At 38.4% G+C, this 23,369-nt stretch overlaps 1 protein-coding gene across 1 annotated transcript in view; it reads right to left on the bottom strand.

The window, feature by feature from the left end:
• The window catches only part of LOC126425157 (1,5-anhydro-D-fructose reductase-like), an 82,283-nt gene extending 62,420 nt beyond the window's left edge, over positions 1-19,863 (bottom strand). Inside the window, exons 1-2 of the mRNA XM_050088107.1 lie at positions 19,758-19,863; positions 4,753-4,920 (exon numbers count right to left, since the gene is read on the bottom strand). Coding sequence (XP_049944064.1) covers positions 4,753-4,920; positions 19,758-19,832 — 243 coding nt within the window. The 5' untranslated portion in view covers positions 19,833-19,863. The remainder of the gene's footprint in view (positions 1-4,752; positions 4,921-19,757) is intronic.
• Between the last annotated feature and the right edge of the window lie 3,506 nt (positions 19,864-23,369).

The raw sequence follows: 23,369 nt of genomic DNA on the forward strand, positions 1-23,369 counted from the left end.
TTCTTTTTTAAGTAATACTGGAAAACAAAGCTAGTTTCAATGGTTGACAAAGTAGGCAGGCTCATGAAGACAACTTATTTTGCTTGTATGTATACCATTTGAAATTATTTTCCAATCAGATGTTCACAAAAATCTTCACTGCACAGATGAGAGAGATCAGAATAAGTTGAAAAGTAAGTCCCAGGACTTCCCATTCCAAATTGTTCAAGCAGCTGGGAATACTTGTCACCAGTTCTTTAGTACATATTTTCCTTTTATGTGTTTTATGAAGAAACCTGCTCTTCATGAAAGCAACTGAGCAGTCCATTGCATGACACCACACTAAAGGAGGTGTCTGGCTGCCCTTTCCTGTGGCTATGAGAGCAACATGCAACATTTAGATTAGATGTACTTTTTATTCTGTAGATCCACAGTGAGAAAACCCTCATCTAGGATAGGTTGTTAAACAAAGTGTGAAAGTGGTAGAAAAGTCTTACACATTTGTTGTTTAAGAGAAAACAGCAAATCCCTCACAAATATCTTAATGTACAACACAGAGAGGAATGTGTAATAAGGATAATGTGTGGTGTTCATTCCAGAAGCTCTTTAAATAGTTTGGTACACTGACAACAGTTTCACAGTACATTTACTGCTGTATGAAGTCTGTTGTCAGTAAGCAATCAGTCTGAAAAGAAATGTAACATTCTCAAACATAATACTAGAAGGTGGAATGATTTACTGTATACTAGCCCTCACTGTATCATCAGAGTGACACCAAAAGCAATGATGTGTATTCGGACATAGACATATGTGTTGAAAGAATTTAATGGGTAATAAAATTAACTTCAAACACAAACTGAAATTATACCTGCTTGGCAACTCCTATTCTACAGAAGAATTTCTCTACATGTAGCTGTGTGATGTGATTGTGGCTTTATCTTTTTTAAGGAGAGAGGGATTGATAGGTACTACACAAGATAAACAAATGATATACATGTTCTGAAAAGAAACACGAAAAAATATGTTCTGCACTATTTTACCCCCTCTACACACCCAAGTTTCATCAAGATCATTCACTGACACTTGGGAATGTTCTCCTGTTAATTGCTCTTGGTATCTGCCTGTCACAAGGGAGCCTATTTTACAAGGAGGTTGGTCTTCTATGGAATAAAAAATGCTTTTTCATAATATTTTTGGGCCATATAATGCTATCCATTACTTTATCTCTTAGCTAAGAGTCAACATTGCTTTGAAACTATTATTAAGCCCCTTAGTTTCAGGCTTCTCAGCAGTAAAGTTGTTATGCTTAGGAAAGATCTTTTGCCAGAAACTAATGACATCTTCTGGAGTTGTCCCACTTCTAACTCTGCTCTGATAAAACAAAGCCTTTCTTTCCACCACATATCATTCCTTGTCTTCTCTTGTACCAATTATTGTTTTAGTTATGCTTTTAGATTTGGCATTTCCAGATGCAACTGAATTTTGTGATTGTGAGCATGCACTCTGACACTCTGTAGTGTACTTTTGTACAAATGTTCTTCAGCCGCAGTCTCAACACTGACAAAGTGTACATTTCTTATATTTTCCTGCACACTTCTTGAAAATGTGCCTCTGTATTTCCAAGTAATAAGCAAAAGGCCAAAGTTTACATTTCAGTTACAATGTGTTTAGTGCAGATGACGCACATTTCAACGAAGAGTGGGTCACCTTTCAACACCTAAACAACTACAGCTCTTTTTATTTTTAAACCAACTAAACAACATTGTATTGGTGTAATAGACCTATAATATCCTATGGATACAAAGCAGAAAAATTACTTTACACAGTTCCACTGCTTATATGAGGACCATTTTCTTTTTTCAACCTCCGATTGCTTAGTATAGAAGCTACGCAAGCAGCAGAAAGTGGACATGCACTGTAGGCTACTGCCATTGCTGACCTCAAGGCATCAGTCTGCATTGCACTACAGCCATGTAAACATGGCTGCCGTCATTGTTGCTCACGCCAAGTGTGAATCACAAAGTGTAATTTGGTTTCTGCAAGCAGGAGGGAATAGTGCAACAAAAATTCATCGGACAAAGAGCCAAGTGTACGATGATAACTTCGTGACTGACAGTGTTGTGTGTGAATGGTGCTGAAAGCTTAAGACGGCTGCAATGACGTGCACAATGAAGAGGTCCAAGGACACAAGTCTGTTATTACAGCCGACCTTGTTGAACAAGTTGACAGAATGGTTAGAGAAACTTGTATGTTCATAATAGCTGCTTTGTCTATGGAAATTTCAGAAGTTTCAAGATCCATCGTACACTCTATTGTTACTGAAAATTTAGGCTACAAAAAACTTTGTGCTCGCTGGGTTCCAAAAATGATGACGGATGCCCACAAAAGTCACCGAATGGCGTCAGCTTCAAATTTCGTTGGCCTTTATCATGATGAAGGAGAGAACTTTTGAAATCAATAGTTACTGGAGATGAAACTTGGATCCAATACAACACACCGGAAACAAAATGGCAATCACAACAATGGACACACCCAAATTCACCAAACAAACAAAAAAAATTCAAACTAACATTCAACAAAATAAAGGATTTGGCTACCACATTTTGGGACCAAAAAGGCGTGTTGCTTGTAGAGTTTATGCAGACTGGAACCACTATCAAGGCAGATGCTTATTGTGAAACCTTATGATGTTTGTGGAGAGCCATGAAAAACAAACGAAGAGGAATGCTGACTTCAGGAATTGTGTTGATCCATGACAATGCTCGTCCACACACTGCTAGCACAACCCAACGGGTCCTTGAACAATTTCAATGGGACATTTTCAGTCATACACCGTACAGTCCTGACCTGGCACCCAGTGACTTTAACCTTTTCCCTGAACTGAAGACGTGGATAGGAGGGCAGCACTTTCAAACCAACGAAGATCTTCAAAACAACATCAATGCTCATTTGAAATCATTGGCGGCAACATTTTTTGAAGAGGATATTGCAAAGCTTGTCCACAGGTATGATAAATGTCTCAGTCTTTTCAGTGACTATGTTGAAAGGTAACCATAAGTGTACAAAACTTTTGGTAATAAAATAATTGTTTTCTATGAACTTGTCTTTTATTTATAGCCTATCGGAGGTTGAAAAGAAAAAAAAGGCCCTCATCATATTTTGTTGCTCTTTTCTATAAACTCCACAAATAAGAAAGAATTTGTTTGCCATCCTTAAATTGGCATAATTTCAAGTCCACATTTTCATAATGAGAGTTATCTTGTAAAAGAGCTTCACCATGTTCACTATCAGAAGATTTATCCAATATAAATTTTCATAAAGCCTTGCATTTAAAATTTTTTTCTAATATTCCATTTTCTTTCCTCCAATCTATCAGTTTTTTCTAATGTTATAAAAGTTTCCAGTTCAATAAAGTTATTTTAAGTTCAGTTAATATTGATAGTTTCACTTTTTTAATTCTTGCAGTTTCAGTTTCTGCTGCTGTGTTCAGAAATGCCAGATGTCCTCATCTTCAGGTCTCCGTAACTTATGCTTGTTTTCAGTTCATTGCTTTTTCTGATGTAAGCCTAGGACCACAGCTCAAAAATCTGGATAACTGTTTGTTTTTGCTGTGTTCATATTTGAGCAGTTCATTTCAGCACACAATCAACCAGCTACAATGTCCATGTTGTTTATTCACACTGTGGTGAAATCATCTGAATATATAGCATGGTCATAATAGTCAACAAATTATGTGAAATTAGCTTTACTAAAAGCTGTTGCTCTTGACAGGCTAGTGTTTTCAGGTTTCTGTGCAGTGTCATGTTCTTTGATATGATTGAACTTAGCTGTCATATCTTATTGGCAGGCAGTCCTTACATTATATTTTAACCTTTTAATGCTGTAATCATAAGGCTTACATTATTCATCTACAGTGAAAACTTCTTGAGTGATGATATTTTATTTATTTATTTATATACTTGTTCCATAGATCTGTACATGTGAGCAAGTCACTCAGATGTGGAACGTGTCAATGTACATAATAAAATACATAGAATAAAGACATTGTTATAGTATTAATAACAGTGCACAAAAGTCATACTTATTAGCTTAAAAACTAGTCAACATAAATGTGAAGATAGCAGTTTCATATTTAGGGCATTACTGCATCTATTTTAACCTTGAACAGTAATCAAAACTTCCCACTTTGGGTTTAAAAGTGACCCAAAAATGGAAATGAGAAAAACAGGAATTTTTACATTAGGGCATTATTACATTAGTTCAACAGTAAACAGTGTCAAAAAATTTAAAAACATCTTTCCAATCTGGGTTTTACTTATTTCTCTGAAAGAATTCCTCTAGTGAATAAAGTGAGGTCTCAAGTAAATAATTTTTCAAGCTACGTTTGAATACTGATGTACTACTCCTCATACTTTTGATGCTGTTGGGTAGGGAATTGAAAATTTTCATTCCAGCGTACTTTACCCCTTTCTGAATAAGTGTCAAGTTCTTTAACTCACAGTGGAAATCCTCTTTTCTTCTGGTAATCTGATGTTGATGTCCGATTACTACCATACAGCTTAATATCAGCTACATTACAGTTTCTTAACCTATAAAATAAGGCAGAACAAAACATCCCACATATATATCTGCAGCCTCTTTAAGAGACTTTTTATTTCTTCCACAGTCTCTGCATATATTTTCTTCACTCACTTCTAGTTTAATATGCTCCTTTTTGGAAGTTCACACTATGTTACCCGATAATATAAGATGACCAATTTGAGAACGTCTTACCTTTGTGACAATAAAAAGATCTTCTCTCTTGATTTTTCCAGAATCAAGCCATTTCTTCAATGCCCTCCCAATTTGGGCTTCATTGTTATACCTCTGGGCTGTATCTATGTGTCTGTACCCAATCTCCAGTGCTGCATCTATCACCTTCTCTACATCATCTCCCAGTGTCTGTAACATCAACGGTAGTGTGATAATTTGCATGTAGCAATTTACTTTTGAAGAAGTATATTAATGATTATTTTCAGGTTATGTACAACTGGCCTCTTTATCTGCTATCCTTATCTTAATATGTACAAGATCACACTCACACTTGTCAAATAATGGCAGTTATGCAAGTCAGTTAAGAAAAGAGACCTGTTTACAATTAACACTGCTACTTATCATTCAGCTAACAGATATCTTTATTACTGAATCTGGATAATCAGACAGCTATCAATCAGCACTGCAGTGATAAACATCAGGCATGTTTGTTCTAAATCAAAAAGAAATATGGCAAACAGTAGTGAGGTTGTTGTCATGGTTGTGAAATATTGGATCATATTTCTTCAAATTAAAAAGTAGATAATGTAAGAAAACTAATAATTAGGAACTCCAGAGCTGACACTGACACAGCCAAGGGATGCATTCCAAGACTCTCAGTTGCTCCTAGAATCTACTGAGAGCCAAAGATACAAAAGGAAAATTATCCTTTAAGGCCAATAGTGAATGGAATCAATTCACCTACATGTAATTCGTCAAAATGTCTAGCCTGTGAACTAAGACCTCTAGCTGGCAAAACAGACTCTCGTGTGAAGAACCTGATGCACTTCATAGAATGTGTAAAGAGATAAATAATTTTACCTACAGACATCACGGTCAGCATGAACATAAAGTCATTATTCACAAACTTGCCAGTAGATGAAACAGTCTGATCCTACAAGAGCATGTACCACCATATATATATGTGACCTCGATGAGCTACATTTGTCTTCAACATACTTAAAATGGCAAGGAAAATACTACAAGCAAACAGGTGGCTTAGCAACGGGTTTTTCCTGATCCCCGTTAGCAGCAGATGTATTCCCGGAGGCCTTCAAAGTGACATCACTTTGCTCAGCTGCCTTACACCCACAATGCTGGTTAAGATATGTGGATGATAAGTTCACTACATGGTCTCTTGCTGAAATGGATCTACACAGGTTTTGTGAATTTTTTAATAAAATGCAGAGGAAGATACAGTTCATGCTCGAGGTAGAGAAGAGTGGAGCACTTCCACTCCTGGGTGTGGAAGTATGCAGGACAATGGATGGCACACTACCGCAGAGACTATACCAGAAGCCTACACATATGCACAACTATTTGCATGCCAAATCCACCAACCTCCCCCCCCCCCCCCCCCCCCCCCCCCCCTGCTGTGGAGAAGAACTCAGTTGTCTGTTCTTTGACCACCTATGTACAGCACATAGTGGTGCTCAAAACCTAACACATGCTCCAAAAATACTGCATACAATATTCATGGCCAATGGTTAAAGCCATAAATCAATCCAATCAGCCACGGCAACAAACAAAAGGAATTGAGATAGGCAAGAAATCAACAAACTGCTGCCAGCAGTGTGCTTACCTTATGTGAAAATTGTCACTGACCAATAGACAACAGCACATCCCCACCCTGTCCACCATAGCAACCTATCACAATAAAGTTTCCACTCCTTCTGCATCAAGTGACCAATCACAACTAGGACCTTCCCAAATAATGATGTAATGTCAAGCTCAGTGAGTGGCAATGACAAAATATAAGTGACTCCTCAAAGGTAAAGCACATCAGTCCACCCAAAAAAGGCCACTCTGTCACCAAAACATTGTTTTTTCCAGTAAATCTTTTAATGTTATGACATGGTACAATACTCAGAAAACTTTCATGTCAGCTGACTCTGGCTGTGGAAGCCAAAGCAGTTATGAAACTAGCTCTACAATAAAAAATAAGGGAGGATGAAATTTTTTCTTGCTCAGTATATGTTCTTATAAAAAAAAATTAAATACGTCTAACAAAGGTAAAATAATCAAACTATTGAAAGTTCAGGTTGGAACATCTACAATGTAGGAAAAGACAGGTAGCTTCTTACCATAATTTGCAGACAGGCACAATTGCAATACATTTAAACATAAGCTTCCAGCCACAGCCTTCATAAGAAAAAGGAAGAGATCTACATAGGCCTACCATTCATTCACATAAGCAAGCACACCTCACACACCCAACCACCAACTCGAGTCATGTGTGCGTGAGGAGTGTTTGCTTGTGTGAATGAATGCTATGTGTTTCCCTTTCTTTCTCTGACAAAGGCCATGGCCAAAAGCTTGTGTGTAAGTGTCTTTTAATTGTGCCTGTCTGCAACTCGACGTGTCATCTTTACAGTATGTAGCAATCTATCTTTTCCTACATTGTTAAAAGTTAAATAATATCATATGCCGCAAAAACTGAACTGACATGCGCCCAAAGGTGGATGCAAAATATTGTGTGGAATTCTTCTGAAGTTTTAAGAACAAAATTTAAGTGGTGAATCTAGGACTATTTTACAACCCCTCTATAGCAACAGCATAGACAAGATTAGATCACTCACAGTGCATGCAGAGAGGTCTAAGCAATGATCCTTTGCACGTTCCATTTGTGGATGGAATGGTAAGAAGTCCTAATAACTGAGACACTGGGAAAGATGTACTGACAAATATGTAGATGAATACCAATATCAGCTGCCTACACACTGTCTGAAGAAGTAAAGACCTGTCAACATTTCTGGGCATTAAAATTTCAGTACCAAACAAAACAGCATGCCACACAAGTCAAATGGATATGCAGACTTTTAGCATTTAATGACAACTGGATGAAGTAGGCAGGATCAACATCATCTGCATTCTGTATACAGGGTGTTACAAAAAGGTACGGCCAAACTTTCAGGAAACATTCCTCACACACAAAGAAAGAAAATATGTTATGTGGACACATTTTCGGAAACGCTTACTTTCCATGTTAGAGGTCCTTTTATTACTTCTCTTCAAATCACATTAATCATGGAATGGAAACACACAGCAACAGAATGTACCAGCACGACTTCAAACACTTTGTTACAGGAAATGTTCAAAATGTCCTCCGTTAGCGAGGATACATGCATCCACCCTCCATCACATGGAATCCCTGATGCGCTGATGCAGCCCTGGAGAATGGCGTATTGTATCACAGCCATGATACAATAGCTTTCAAATGCCCTTCTTGACTTTCATTTATGCATAAATGAAAGTCAAGAGGGTTGGGGTCAGGAGGGCGTGGAGACCATGGAATTGGTCCGCCTCTACCAACCATCGGTCACCGAATCTGTTGTTGAGAAGGGTACGAACACTTCGACTGAAATGTGCAGGAGCTCCATTGTGCATGAACCACATGTTGTGTTGTACTTGTAAAGGCACATGTTCTAGCAGCACAGGGAGAGTACCCCGTATGAAATCATGATAACGTGCTCCATCGAGCGTAGGTGGAAGAACATGGGGCCCAATCAAGACATCACCAACAATGCTTGCCCAAACGTTCACAGAAAATCTGTGTTGATGATGTGATTGCACAATTGCGTGCGGATTCTCGTCAGCCCACACATGTTGATTGTGAAAATTTACAATTTGATCACGTTGGAATGAAGCCTCATCTGTAAAGATAACATTTGCACTGAAATGAGGATTGACACATTGTCGGATGAACCATTCGCAGAAGTGTACCCGTGGAGGCCAATCAGCTGCTGATAGTGCCTGCACACGCTGTACATGGTACGGAAACAACTGGTTCTCCCGTAGCACTCTCCATACAGTGACGTGGTCAACGTTACCTTGTACAGCAGCAACTTCTCTGATGCTGACATTAGGGTTATCGTCAACTGCACGAAGAATTGCCTCGTCCATTGCAGGTGTCCTCGTCGTTATAGGTCTTCCCCAGTCATGAGTCATAGGCTGGAATGTTCCGTGCTCCCTAAGACGCCGATCAATTGCTTCGAACGTCTTCCTGTCGGGACACCTTCGTTCTGGAAATCTGTCTCGATACAAACGTACCCCGCCACGGCTATTCCCCCGTGCTAATCCATACATCAAATGGGCATCTGCCAACTCCGCATTTGTAAACATTGCACTGACTGCAAAACCACGTTCGTGATGAACACTAACCTGTTGATGCTATGTACTGATGTGCTTGATGCTAGTACTGTAGAGCAATGAGTCGCATGTCAACACAAGCACCGAAGTCAACATTACCTTCCTTCAATTGGGCCAACTGGCGGTGAATCGAGGAAGTACAGTACATACTGACGAAACTAAAATGAGCTCTAACATGAAAATTAAGCGCTTCCCGGCACATGTCCACATAACATCTTTTCTTTATTTGTGCATGAGGAATGTTTCCTGAAACTTTGGCCGTACCTTTTTGTAACACCCTGTATAGGGTGAGGTCACACAACATGCTTCCCATTCAAACACTGCACTTGAATTTAGGTCATAAGTGAGAAGATCGTGTTGTGGCTTTGTAGTGTATGGAGGAGAAACACCTATCAGCAGTGTGGCAGGATGGCGACCTTCTGAGACTGCTTTACAGATATAACTGCTGTGAAGCCCCGTGTATTTCCTTCCTACAAAAAGGTCCAATAGGTACATCATTTTGGAAATAATGTAAAAAACCTTCAAATGCACGTGCAGTCGCAGCAAAGAAACGCAAATTCTGGATGTAAGAATTTGTCTTTTGATAAGGTTTTTAAACTCGCTGAGTTAGAGAGAGTTTTATTTTGACCTTCTGCCACATTCACGTTTTCGATCCAGCTTGTGCCACAGAAATGCAAAGGAAAATCTGAGGAGGCTGTATATTCTGTATATTGACTTCTTTGTGCAGGTGAATAATGAAACAAATAATATAAGGCTCTTAAAATTGTGCAATTTCTCAATTTGTTTGCGACATGCCAGTTTTGAAAGCTCCATGAACTACATGCAGGCTGCAACTACCTAACTGTAAGAGTTCCGTGTTTTCAGAAAATTCTTTTACCTCATTATTCAAGGCCTTCCAAACTTTAAAATTCACTTTTGGTCCAGCCATAGACAAGCGCAAAATTTTTGGAAGACCCTGTAAACCAAAAGATCCTTTCAAAGCATACAGAGTAAATATCAGGTTCAAACCTGGGACTTATTTCCATCCCAAAATCTAACTTCAATGTTTTTTGTGTTTTTCGAGAAACAGTGTTTAAAATATCGTCAAATCCAAGAACAGCATTGTCACATTTTTTAAACATGTCAAGAAGATCGTGTTGCGGCTCTGTAGTGTATGGAGGAGAAACACCTAGGTATCAGCAATGTGGTAGGATGGCAACCGACTGAGACTGCTTTACAGATATAACTTCAATGTCCTTTGTGCTTTTCGAGAAACAGTGTTTAAACTATCGTCAAATCCAAGAACAACATTGTCACATTTTTTAAACATGCCAATAAATTTGCCATGAACGTACATAGCAATACCATAACCAATACTGTATGCAATTTTTGTTCTTTGCAATTGCATTTTTGCTGCAATTTGACTATCTGGTAACATTTCCGGTAATGATTATATGCGATCAGTAGAATTCCAGCTTGGCAAATGATTATAAATTGTGCGTCAGCACCAGAAGCTTTCAGATTTTGTGCCACTTTCTGCACTGAAGTCTCCATAGATGGACAGTTTTTTTGAAGTTGAAGGTGTCACATCTGCCTCTATAGTACCTACCGGTTGCCTTGTTAGACACTGAAATTCCCATAAACTTTATGTAGTGTTTAAATTATACTGTTCCATAAGACCAAATACATGCAAGAATGTACAATTACAATTAGATTTTTTGCCAATTATTATGAAACTCCTGGATTGTTGTCACAACATCCTCGTCTGGTAATAATCTAATGCTTAATTCTTTGTTAACTTATGTTCTTTGGATCGCTGTGAGTCGATATAGGGAGGAAAAATCTCGAAAACAATTCTTCAAAATGGTTCAAATGGCTCTGAGCAGTATGGGACTTAACATCTGAAGTCATCAGTCCCCCAGAACTTAGAACTACTTAAACCCAACTAAGGTAAGGACATCACACACATCCATGCCCGAGGCAGGATTCGAACCTGTGACCTTAGCAGTCGCACGGTTCCGGACTGAAGCGCGTAGGACCGCTCGGTCACAGCAGCCGGCTAAGAATTCTTCCATTAAATATGTTATTCCAAAAATCTTAACTGCCCATCATAATGTCATATGCCGAGGCTATCTGATATACATTCCTGCCAATTACATTCTGTAAAACTGTAAAATACAACATAAATTGTCATGGTGGACTGAACGCAATGATTTCCAAAATCAACACAAATAATTCACAGATAAAAACAAAGAACGGATTCATTTAATTGAAAAAAGAGGACTCCAGATACAATTTGCATGGCTGCAAAAAGTGACGATCGAAATAGATCACTGCACTCTTAAGGAACATTTAGTGTTTCGTAACGGCTGATATTTAAGGAGGTTGACGCACTCGGGCATAAAAGTCAGAGTGTACCTTTTTTAACGCAAAGATAATTAAGGTAATTGTAATCAACGTCTTCCTCCCCCACATTGACCCAGAGTCTCAAGGAAAGCAGTTAAACAAAGTCACCTACATTTCCATAGTATATCTAAGACAATGACATCGTGGCAACGTCCATGTCTTACAAAAAATAATCTGACCTTGTTCATTGACTTGGGATTGAACTGTCACTGCGTCAGGTTCTTGGTGTTGCATAAATACATTCAACGGTAAATACTCCCATTTATTTGCAGAAAGTTTATGTTTTTGGTTATTTGCGTGAATGTCCAAAGCACTTTTCCCCATTGTTGAAATATTTATCGTTGCGTTGCAGCAAGAGCATAATGTATTCGTTAGTAATTTGGTTTCACGCATAACCTATGGATAAACTGACTGGTATGTACTCTCGTATCAAGTTATACTCTGTTTAGGCATGACTAAAAAACACTGCACGCTGAAAATGTTATAAACTTGTTCAATTGCGCGGGCGATTCACACAATATGTCTCCGATATTGACGGTTTCCGTTGTGTCCTTGCATGTCAGAACCATGTAAATGACACTGGGCACGGTCGAGTTGTAACATTCGGTTCGTTTAAGTAGCTGCCAAACAGCTACTTTCAAGCAGAAAAAAAAAAAAAAACCGGCGTTAGAGAGCATGCGCAACTACGATGATGCAGAAATCCGTGTTTTGGCTTTGCTCTGCTTGAACGTCTCCCGTCCAATTTCTGGTTAGGTTCCCGCACATAGTGGTGGATACACATCTGATATGCTTACCTTATTATTAAAAAAGACGTGTAAACATGAAATAGCCGAATGTGGGAACTGTGATAGCTTCGAAACGATTGAAAAACGCACCACAAACAAAGCACGAGTAACGTGAAGTGCTACTCCACTCTAACTCACGTAGCTAAGCGCCTGCGCGAATCTGGTAGCGCAAGAAAAATTTTTCTGGGTAGTTTTAATTTATTTATTTCTTACTCCATTGATCCAACTGTGATAAACTGACAAGGGTACAGAGTGTGTCAGTAAATAATCAGTACAAAGGTGGACTTAATTATTTATTGTTTATAACATCACTCTTAACCAACTTTTAATATGATCTGTATACATATATCCAAGGTGCATGGGAAAATTAAAATTGTTGCAGAATATCTGATATACGTTTCAAGGGTTTTTCCTAAGCGCTACTTTAATAACAAATTCTGAATAAATTATAACCACAGATATGATCCGATTGTTTACCATTGTTAAAGCAAGTTATACAAAAACGTGTAATATGTATACAAACTTTGTAGTAATAATAAAGAATAAGGCAGTCAGTAAATACATATCAAGAATCACACACTTTCTTCCTCCAGAGAAGCTCTACAATCATTACATGTGACAACATTGTGGCAATGTGCTTGCAAACGAATCTTTTGCAGCTATTGCAAGTGACAGTAATTTTTTTTTTTTACCACTACAAATCTGGCACCTCCCACACCTTCTTACAGTCTCATCGTGATTGGAGGGAATTGATTGATGAGGCGACAGAAATCCTCGAATATCTCGTGGTAGAGTAGAGAGCTGAGGCCTTTCTTTCAAATGGCAGTCCATCAGAGCCAAGGCCAGGGTTGTTAGGTAGGTTCTTCTTCTGAATCTTTTCTCTGGTTTGTTTGCAAAAAACAAGACCTGGGAATTTATCCCAGCAATATCCAGATAACGACAAAACAATGCTAAGGGCCATGTTCTTGTGGTCTTTTGTGTAGAGTAGGATGTACACATATCATCCACAATATCGACTCCACCTTTCGTTGCATTGTAGTCCAAATTTACAACAGACTTGCCTGTAGTGGTGTCGATTTCAGCAGTTTCATGCATTGACGACAGGGAAAGCACAGCCTTCTTCCTTTTTGTTTGGCACAAAACAAGACAGAAGTCATCTTGAAATCTGAAAAGACAATTTCCAATTTCTCGCTATCTAATGGGCAAAAATTCCGGAGGAATTTCCTTCTTGTTCTTTTTCAATGTTCCAATGAACATTTTCTAAAAGATGCTGGGATACGGGGTAACCACTGTAGTAGTTCTTCGTAGTTACATTCCTGTGAGTTCCCTTGATTGGCTCAACCAATCTCTTCACAATATCCATTGGCTGGTTAGATGCAACATATGGTCCAGGATTCTGTCTGCCGCAGTATACTTCAAAATTAAAAGTACAAAAATCTTGCAATCGCACAACGCATACAACTTAAATCCATACTTAGCGGGCTTATTGGGCATGTACTGAACAAAACCACAACGTCCACGTAATGGGACAAGCATTTCGTCTATGGTTGTAAGCTCCCCTGCCTGTAGTTATTTCTGCACTTGTTCAGAAATGCTGAGTGGGGATTGCGGATGGTAGCAAGTTTATCAGTTGCTAGTCGTTTTTTTCTTGTAGAAGTATCGTCAAACCTGAGTGACCAAAGCAAGAACAGAAAGCGCTTGTAGCTAAATGCTGCCCTTAGAATAATCATTCCTGTTCCATTTGATGCCCACAGTTCTAATACATTTGTGCGTCCTTAGTTTTGTACAGCAATGAGAAACAGGCTTCTAAAAGAGCCGTTATTTCAGAATCAGAAGCAGTTTTGCAATCTCTAGCCCTTGACTAATTCACAGATGATCTCTTGTTATTTATGTAGTTGTTTGTGTTTGCAACGACATAATCAATTGTCTCAGGGTAAAACAATTTGAGAAAACTTTCAATTTCAGTTTTAGCTTCTCTACCATTGCATTTCAGGCCAGTTAGGACTTACGTTTTGGTTTCCCTGGTAGTGCTAACGGATTATTTATCCACAAAGTTTCTTGGTCCTTACCAAAATAAAAATGGCAGTCATCATGTGGCATTCCTTTCACTTCATTCCCATCAAGACTGCTCAGATTCGCTGGAATGATCTGCAGTTTCAATTATTTCTGCTTCCTCATCGCTGCCAGAGATATCTGCGTAATCTTCTTCGTCAGATGATTGCAGAAGAAGACGCTCAATTTCTTTTGGTGTTAGTCCTTTCCTTTGTGCGGACCCGGGAGACAATAAAATAATTCAAATACCAAAGCAATGTTTTAACTAAATCATGATTCATCCACAGAGTTGTAAAACAAAGCTTCTAATCATCAAAACATTCGACAGTGGTACGGCTACATGTACTTACATTACCGGGCGCGTGCGGTACGCAGTGCCGTCTCGGTGCAGTCATCCACTTCACAGGTGAGTCACAGCTGTTATGGTGGGTATAATGACTGAACGAAAACAAAATTGGCGGCACTGTATGCCGCCACGCGCCCGCCACAGGGACAAATAAAGCCTTTCATTCAAGTTGCGACTTCGCACAATCGGACGCTCCGATAACATCGTGTCTCTTGAACAGAGGTCCACGCCGGGAAAGAAATTACGTCGAGTCGTATGCATGAAGACACTGAGATAAAGAAAAAACTAAACTAAATTCCCCTTGAACAAACCATGGAGGCCCAACTGTGGCGACGGCCGCCGTGTCATCGTCAGTGGGTGCGGGTATGGAGGAGAAGGTGGTCAGCACACTGCAAGACATTGAGGTAAACACGGAACTACTCACATGATATCGAAATACGTATGCTTCTTAAAACGACCATAAATTGATTTTAAAAATATTTCTGTATACAAAAATGAAGTGACGAATATTATTACAAAATCCAGGCTCCTCGCGGAAATTCAAGGCTTTTCCCCGATTTTCAAGGTTTGGTGGCCACCCTGCAATAGACTCACACAAAACTAAAAGTAAGACATTACCCAGCTTTCAGAATTAATAATACCTTCAGAAGGGAGGAAAGAGAGACTGGTTGGGGAACGTTAAACAGGAAGGACAGCCACGCCCCAGGATGAGAAGGAGCTACCTGTACTGAGGGCAGGGGCGGTCAAAGATGGATTGGGAGGCGTCAGGGAGAGTCCATATCTCACATTTCCTTCTTTACCTTTCCCTCTAAAAACAGAGATGGAAGGGGAAGTGTCGGAGAGAGTTGTTTCTCACGTTTCTTTCTTTAGCATTTCCTCTATAGATGAATAAATATCACTAGCCTTGGGCCCTTCAAAAGGGAGCACCACTCTTTCATTTCTGTATCCAAAACGACACAAATTTTCTTCACATCTATAAAATTTGAGGTGTATTTACAATAACTCTACAGTTATTAATAAAAATGACACAAGCTCTTCGTCTCCCTCAACTGTTCTGCTGAATTATCAGACCCCGGAGTCTCTACGTCTCAGTCCAGTATGTCACAGAACACGAGTTGTGGCTGATAAATGACCATCTTGTGGACAGCCCCCAATTCTAATACTCCGACACAAATTTATGCCTTTGTTCTTCCCCATTAATAAATGTTAACTCCTGAGGTAAACACAAAAAACTTAACTGGTGTAGAAAAAAAGTGGCACACATTAGATAAACTCATACTGTACCGAATGTATAAACGTGATGATAAGAAGTAAAAATTGTTATGAGGCTAAGATCATACAGCTTTTATGAGCACTATGTGAAAAGGTAGATAGAAGGAGATCCAAATAAGTGTTTGGCAGCGCAGGATATTATTATGCAGGATCAATAAGATAGGACAAATCTGCTTAATCCAGGAGAATTGAACTACTGTTTTGTCACACCAGTCAGAGAACTTGCAGACAGAATGAAGGCTACAGACACATGTGCAAGGAATGTGCTTAATCTCCAGCTGTCTGAAGGACTATCTTTCATTGGGTGATGATCATGCCCAATGAGGATTGCAAAATAGTTTCCAAATTTTCCACTTCCACATCTATGGACTGCCACTGGTAGTCTAATTATATTATTAAAATGATTGTTCACTTCATTAGTAGGCCACTCAGTTTTATTTTTAATAAATGTTGAGAGTATAGAGTTTACCCAGATTCACTGAAAATCTCTACATCTGCATCTACATCTACATTTATACTCCACAAGCCACCCAACGGTGTGTGGCGGAGGGCACTTTACGTGCCATTGTCATTACCTCCCTTTCCTGTTCCAGTCGCGTATGGTTCGCGGGAAGAACGACTGTCTGAAAGCCTCCGTGCGTGCTCTAATCTCTCTAATTTTACATTCGTGATCTTCTCGGGAGGTATAAGTAGGGGGAAGCAATATATTCGATACCTCATCCAGAATCGCACCCTCTCGAAACCTGGACAGCAAGCTACACCGCGATGCAGAGCACCTCTCTTGCAGAGTCTGCCACTTGAGTTTGTAAAACATCTCCGTAACGCTATCACGGTTACCAAATAACCCTGTGACGAAACGTGCCGCTCTTCTTTGGATCTTCTCCATCTCCTCCGTCAACCCGATCTGGTACGGATCCCACACTGATGAGCAATACTCAAGTATAGGTCGAACGAGTGTTTTGTAAGCCACCTCCTTTGTTGATGGACTACATTTTCTAAGGGCTCTCCCAATGAATCTCAACCTGGTACCCGCCTTACCAACAATTAATTTTATATGATAATTCCACTTCAAATCGTTCCGCAGGCATACTCCCAGATATTTTACAGAAGTAACTGCTACCAGTGTTTGTTCCGCTATCATATAATCATACAATAAAGGATCCTTCTTTCTATGTATTAGCAATACATTACATTTGTCTATGTTAAGGGTCAGTTGCCACTCCCTGCACCAAGTGCCTATCCACTGCAGATCTTCCTGAATTTCGCTACAATTTTCTAATGCTGCAACTTCTCTGTATACTACAGCATCATCCGCGAAAAGCTGCATGGAACTTCCAACACTATCTACTAGGTCATTTATATATATTGTGAAAAGCAATGGTCCCATAACACTCCCCTGTGGCACACCAGAGGTTACTTTAACGTCTGTAGACGTCTCTCCATTGATAACAATATGCTGTGTTCTGTTTGCTAAAAACTCTTCAACCAGCCACACAGCTGGTCTGATATTCCATAGGCTCTTACTTTGTTTATCAGGCGACAGTGCGGAACTGTATCGAACGCCTTCCGGAAGTCAAGAAAAATAGCATCTACCTGGGAGCCTGTATCTAATATTTTCTGGGTCTCATGAACAAATAAAGCGAGTTGGGTCTCACACGATCACTGTTTCCGGAATCCATGTTGATTCCTACATAGTAGATTCTGGGTTTCCAAAAATGACATGATACTCGAGCAAAAAACATGTTCTAAAATTCTACAACAGATCGACGTCAGAGATATAGATCTATAGTTTTGCGCATCTACTCGACGACCCTTCTTAAAGACTGGGACTACCTGTGCTCTGAAAATTTGTTCCCATATTCCAAAAGGATGATAATTCCTTCAGGGCTGCCAAACAGTCTCTGCTGTGCCAATACTCTCCAAAACATTATTAACTATTCTGAAAAAAGCATGACCTCTTTCACAACAGTCAATATGGATTTCAGCCAGGTAAACATATCACTGCTGCTGTTTTGGAAATTCTTCATCAGATATAAACAGCTTTCAAAAATAAGATAATCATGTCACTTGCATTATGTGATCTAAGTAAAACCATTTCACTGCATTCCATTTATCGTATTACTAAAACTGGAGTATTATGGTGTACACAAATTGACATTAGCAGTAATTTCTTATTACTTCAACAATGGAAAACATTCTGTCTCAGAAATAAACATTTTTTAGTAAAAATTGGTGTTCCAAAGTGCTCTGTCCTTGGTCCCTGTTTTTTATGATGGCTATCAATGAACTGCCCTATTGTGTATCACAATCTGTAATCTGCTGAACTTGTTATGCACACACACACACACAATAGAATACAATAAATAAATGTGTAAAACTTTTAGGAACATACATTGGTGCCAAGATCAGCTGGGAAGAACATATTACCCGAGTTTGCAAAAAGCTCTAACCTCTGTGAAAATTGAGAAATGTAGTTGATGGGGACATTCCTCTCATATCAGTAACATTTTAAAAATAAAATGGTCCATATAATATGCAAGGCTGATACTATGCAGCATTGTCCCCTTCTTTTTACTAAACTTACAAAGAGATGAAAGAGACAGGCATCAGAAAGTAGAAATGCTAGATGAGAGTAGCAACAAATGTCCATGGGGAAGATCATACATAGCATGCCACAGGAAAGTGTGCTAGGAACATTGTTTTACTCAGTCTACCTTCCTAATAACATCCAGAAGAAAGCCATCCTATTTGTTGATGGCACCAATATTTTAATTAAAGAAACAAGTCTGGAAACCGAGCGAGGTGGCGCAGTGATTAGCACACTGGACTCGCATTCAGGAGGACAACAGTTCAATCCCACGTCCGGCCATCTTGATTTAGGTTTTCTGTGATTTCCCTAAATGGCTCCAGGAAAATGCAGTGATGGTTCCTTTGAAAGGGCATGGCTGACTTCCTTCTCCATCCTTCCCTAATCCGATGAGACCGATGACCTCGCTGTCTGGTCTCCTCCCCCAAAACAACCCAACCCAAGTCTGGAAGAAGTTGTTCTAGCATCTGAAATAATATTGCTTAATATAGATATTTTTTTATAGTAATACTAACCAAAAAGTGTATACTCATGAACTTAAAGAACAACAGAAGTAAACAGTAAACGTTAACAACAACAACAAACATGAGCAAGTTGGGTACATAAAATTTTCCATTCTCCATGCAGATGATACATTAACACAGAGAGGGCACACCTCAAAACATTTTACCCTGCACATTTCCTCTCCAGGATGTGGTTCAAAACAGAACTATAAGGAAGTTCAGTAAATATGAAGAAGAAAATACTGATTATGTAGAAAAGTGGTAACTGTACAATAGTTAGTGAGAAACACTGAACAAGTTGCAGACCAAAATTCAAATCATCAAACTAGGAAAAGGATTTCTGAATATGAAAAGGATAGACTGCAACACACCATATAGAGGAGATGCTGAGAGGCAGACAGACACACTGAAAAAAAAAATGCTGGACTGCTATCAGACTAAATATTTCATCAGAGACAGGCTAATGATATTTACCAGTCTTTTTAAATGTGCCTATCCACCACTCAACATCTCATTTATGTGGTGGGTAGCAGTCTATTATTTTCATATTGTTGTTATTCCAAGCCGAATTTTCTGTTGTTTGGAAAGTATTATTCAGTTTTAGGAAAAAAAAGAAAAAAGTAAAGGAGAGTTATGCCAGACAGTACTGGAAACAGATAACAGTAAATGGATCTGTACAATCATAACAACAAGGCATTATGAAATCAGCAATAAGTTGTCAGTTATACAATATACCTCTATTGTAATACACCATATGACTGGTGAATAAATGAATACAAATCTTGTCTGCATTCCCACAAATCACAGATTGAGAGATTTCTGACTTTTCAGTAAATAATGAAGAGGATATGAAGAGAATGTGAGAATATGGGGATACTGCTGCAGACATGTAACAAAATCTGACATACCTGTGCTGTTCCAAGCCCTAGAATGGGCATTTTGTGTCCATTGAAGAAAGTTAAGTATTCCATCTTGCCAGTCATCTTGCTGTTCCAGGTTTAACAAGTAGTGAGTAATACTTGTGTACTGTCTGCAGACTGTGCTGTGGGACTCAGTCCTTCAGTACTTACAGCAGTTATCTGTATAATTACCTTATCTGTTGCTCGTTCTTTATGACACTACATAAACAGTGAGATAACTGCTATCAGAGAGCATCTGCTATTAAAATGAAGTGGCCATTCACCCATATCTTCACAGAATGGTACTATAGGTTGATAACTTATCACAACTCCGCTACTTAAGTAACAGTCATAGTCTCTTACCTAACAGTGGTAGATGTGCCCATGTGAAAAACTAGCGAGCATAGTCTATACTACTAATTAGATAAAATGGTCACAGTTGCAGGTTGTCAGGGGCAACAAGAGGTTGATATTCAGTATCATTATTGAGTGAATGTACAACTTTAAAATACTGTCGTAATCTACTCATTAAGAGTTACAATCTCACATTAAAAGTTTAACACAATAAATCAAGCGTGAAAGTAAGAAACAGTGTAACTCACAGGATGCATATTACCCAGACTGTATTCATCCAGTATTTCAGAATGAGTGTACTTACTCACAACAAACTTTGCACATAATTTCAAACCTTTACAGAAAACATTTTCTCCCACATTCCACACAAAATTATGAAACAAAGAAAGATTATCACTTACTACATTTTCACTGTCCATGCACTAAAACTGCTGCATCAGGTATGATGTTTTAATCTCTTAGTCCTTTACTATTAACTATATTTGCAACATATATTGCGGACAGCATCTCTATGTGCCACTGAATGCACCTGCCAAATTATATCATTGTACGACACATATTTTGGGAGAGATGATGTCATAAACATTGACATGAGTTAAAAACTAGCTTAAAAAAAAAAAAAAAAGAAAAACTGGGTGATTCAGTTACTTATAGAATCAGGGAGAGGGGGCAGAGGGGGGGAGTGGGAGGCATTATTAGTTCACACAGAAGTCCTAAAAAGAAAGAAATGTGCTCAACTGACAATAGAATCAGAACTGTTCCTTTAAGAATGACACTTTCATTTTACCTCCCCAAATCTGGCTTGTGCTCTGTCTTTAATGATCATGACATAGGTGTAATATTAAGCATTACTTTTCTTGCTTTTCCTAATATTAAGAACAACTGTTTTACTTTCTACACAGAAACAGTTCCTCCTACTATTTGATATGTCTATCTTCTTTACTTGTATGTGGAATATTCAAGAGATTAAGTATATTCTCAAGTATTTTATCTTTGCTTAAAGTTCTTGAACATGATGCTCATGTCATATGAGGTGGTGAGTCATTTTCACTAGTATTCTCATCCACAGTTCATCACTGAGTGGTTAGCGTCAGTGCCTCTAGATTGTGGGGTCACAGATTCCATTCGTGGCAGGGTTGGAGATTTTCTTCACTTGGGGGCTGCGCATTTTTGTCATCCCAATCATTTCATCTCATGTTCATTAATGCTCTACATTTTAACATTCTGTAATTTTTCAAACTTGTAAATAAAAAGTTTATATTCATTAAAAAAAGGTGGCATCAAATAGAAAGACTTGCACTAGCCAGCCAAAAAACCCCAGATGCGGTCTCCCAGCCAATAATGCCATACAGTGATTTCATTTGTTAGTTTTATTAATACAAACACTCTAATTTTCAGACACATTACATAATGATAAAGCACAAATATAAAAACAGACATTCAAATTGCAAAGAATTCCCCGGGGATTAGTCACTCAGTCATGTTCTCACTAGTAACATATTTATTATTTATAATTTCTGTATTTATTATCAAATGAATATAAAATTAATAAATATTGAATTACAACTTTTTAAGTAAAAATAAAATATCTTATTTTTAATTACTAATCACAGGCAAATGCAACTATTTAGAATAAATTAAAGTTTGGTACTAAAATTTCACATATTAAACACACACTTTCATATTTCTGTTGGTAGTAAGATTTCCTAACTGCCCACCAATTCTGCAATAATAGTGATTTACAATGTAGAGAAGTAACTCAATACAATTTATAAAGCAGAGTTATATCAAGTTAAAACATAAAATAACAGTTACTCACCAAATTCTTTATTACAAAGTTTTATGAAACCTAATAATTTTTTTTTTAAATCTCTACCACCAACTACCGTTGCTGAAAGTTGACTGCCAAGTAGTGGGCTGTAGTGGCCAGGCTGACTACCACTGTATTAAATAGAAAATAAAATACCATTTTACTTCTGAAGGTTGAACTGTGTTACTGCTATATGTCAATTTTTGAAGTAAAAATAATTTACATGTGTATATCCAATTTTAATTTATTTTCATGTGGTTAGCAGTTAAAAATTGCAGTATGCTACCTTTATTAAAAAACATGTTTTTCTATTGGTTAATTAACATCTCTATTTTATAACATGTATAGACCTTATATAAAAGTTACAGAATATATGTAAAAGTAAAAGAACTTGCTCCTGTATGTAACTGAAACAAGAACCTCAGGCAGAGAAGCCTTATACATTACAATTTGCCTACTAAGATACAAATGTTTAGTATTTAACAGCAGTTAGAAAGCTTCTAACATTGAAAGGCAAATTTTTGAAGTATTTTTGAAAACTGTGTCATACTGTCATACTGATTTAAGAAACTGACATTCAGGCACTGACCTTAAAATCTTATAAGTGTGGAGAGAATTGATGAGGGGGGGGGGGGGGGGGGGGTTGCTGAGCAGCCCATCAGGTCCCCTAGTGGGACACACGCACAGCCATCAAATTCTGCTGTTTTACTTGAATACCAAATGGTTTGTCCCTCGTGGCCCTTTCTGTAAAGTTGTTCCACAGTTGTTTGTTCTTCTTCTTCTGGGGTATCTAAGGCTGGCACCACTTCTCTGCTCTGAGTTTCCATGTTCTGCTTCTTAACTTCCTCAGTGTTCATATTTCTTGCTTCCATTGCTTCCTTCACATCATCTTGCCAGCTGTGCTGAGGACAACCCGTTTTTTTCTGCTGTGATGGTTAGTATCTTATTGGTTATCCTGTCTTTATTCATCCTACTCACATGACCAAATCACATCAACTGTTTTTGTTGGAAGTTGTAATCAATATTCATCCTTTGCAGATTATATAATTTTTTATCATATCTATCCTAGAAAGTCAAGGACAGTCTACTAGAAGAGGTCATTGAATATGTCTACCTTGGCCAGATTATAAATACGAAGGGAGACATAAGGCCAGAAATCTATCGATGCATCGAGCTTGGCTGGCAAGCATTTGGGAAGAACTCAAAAGTATTCATATAAAAAATGCCAGTAAATCTGAAGAAAGCAGTATTCGATCAATGCATTCTTCCTGTGATGACGTACGGCAGCGAGACACGGACACTGAACTCATTTAGAAAAGGGAAACTTAGGACAGCACAGAGAGCTATGGAGAGATCAATGCTGGGCTATACAAGAAAGGACAGGAAAAGGGCAGATGACACCCGGTCTGTGACGAAGGTTAATGACATCTTAGGGAGAGTAGATCCTCAAAATGGCA

This window comes from Schistocerca serialis, chromosome 10 (assembly GCF_023864345.2).
Source record: "Schistocerca serialis cubense isolate TAMUIC-IGC-003099 chromosome 10, iqSchSeri2.2, whole genome shotgun sequence".
NCBI classification, from domain to species: domain Eukaryota; kingdom Metazoa; phylum Arthropoda; class Insecta; order Orthoptera; family Acrididae; genus Schistocerca; species Schistocerca serialis.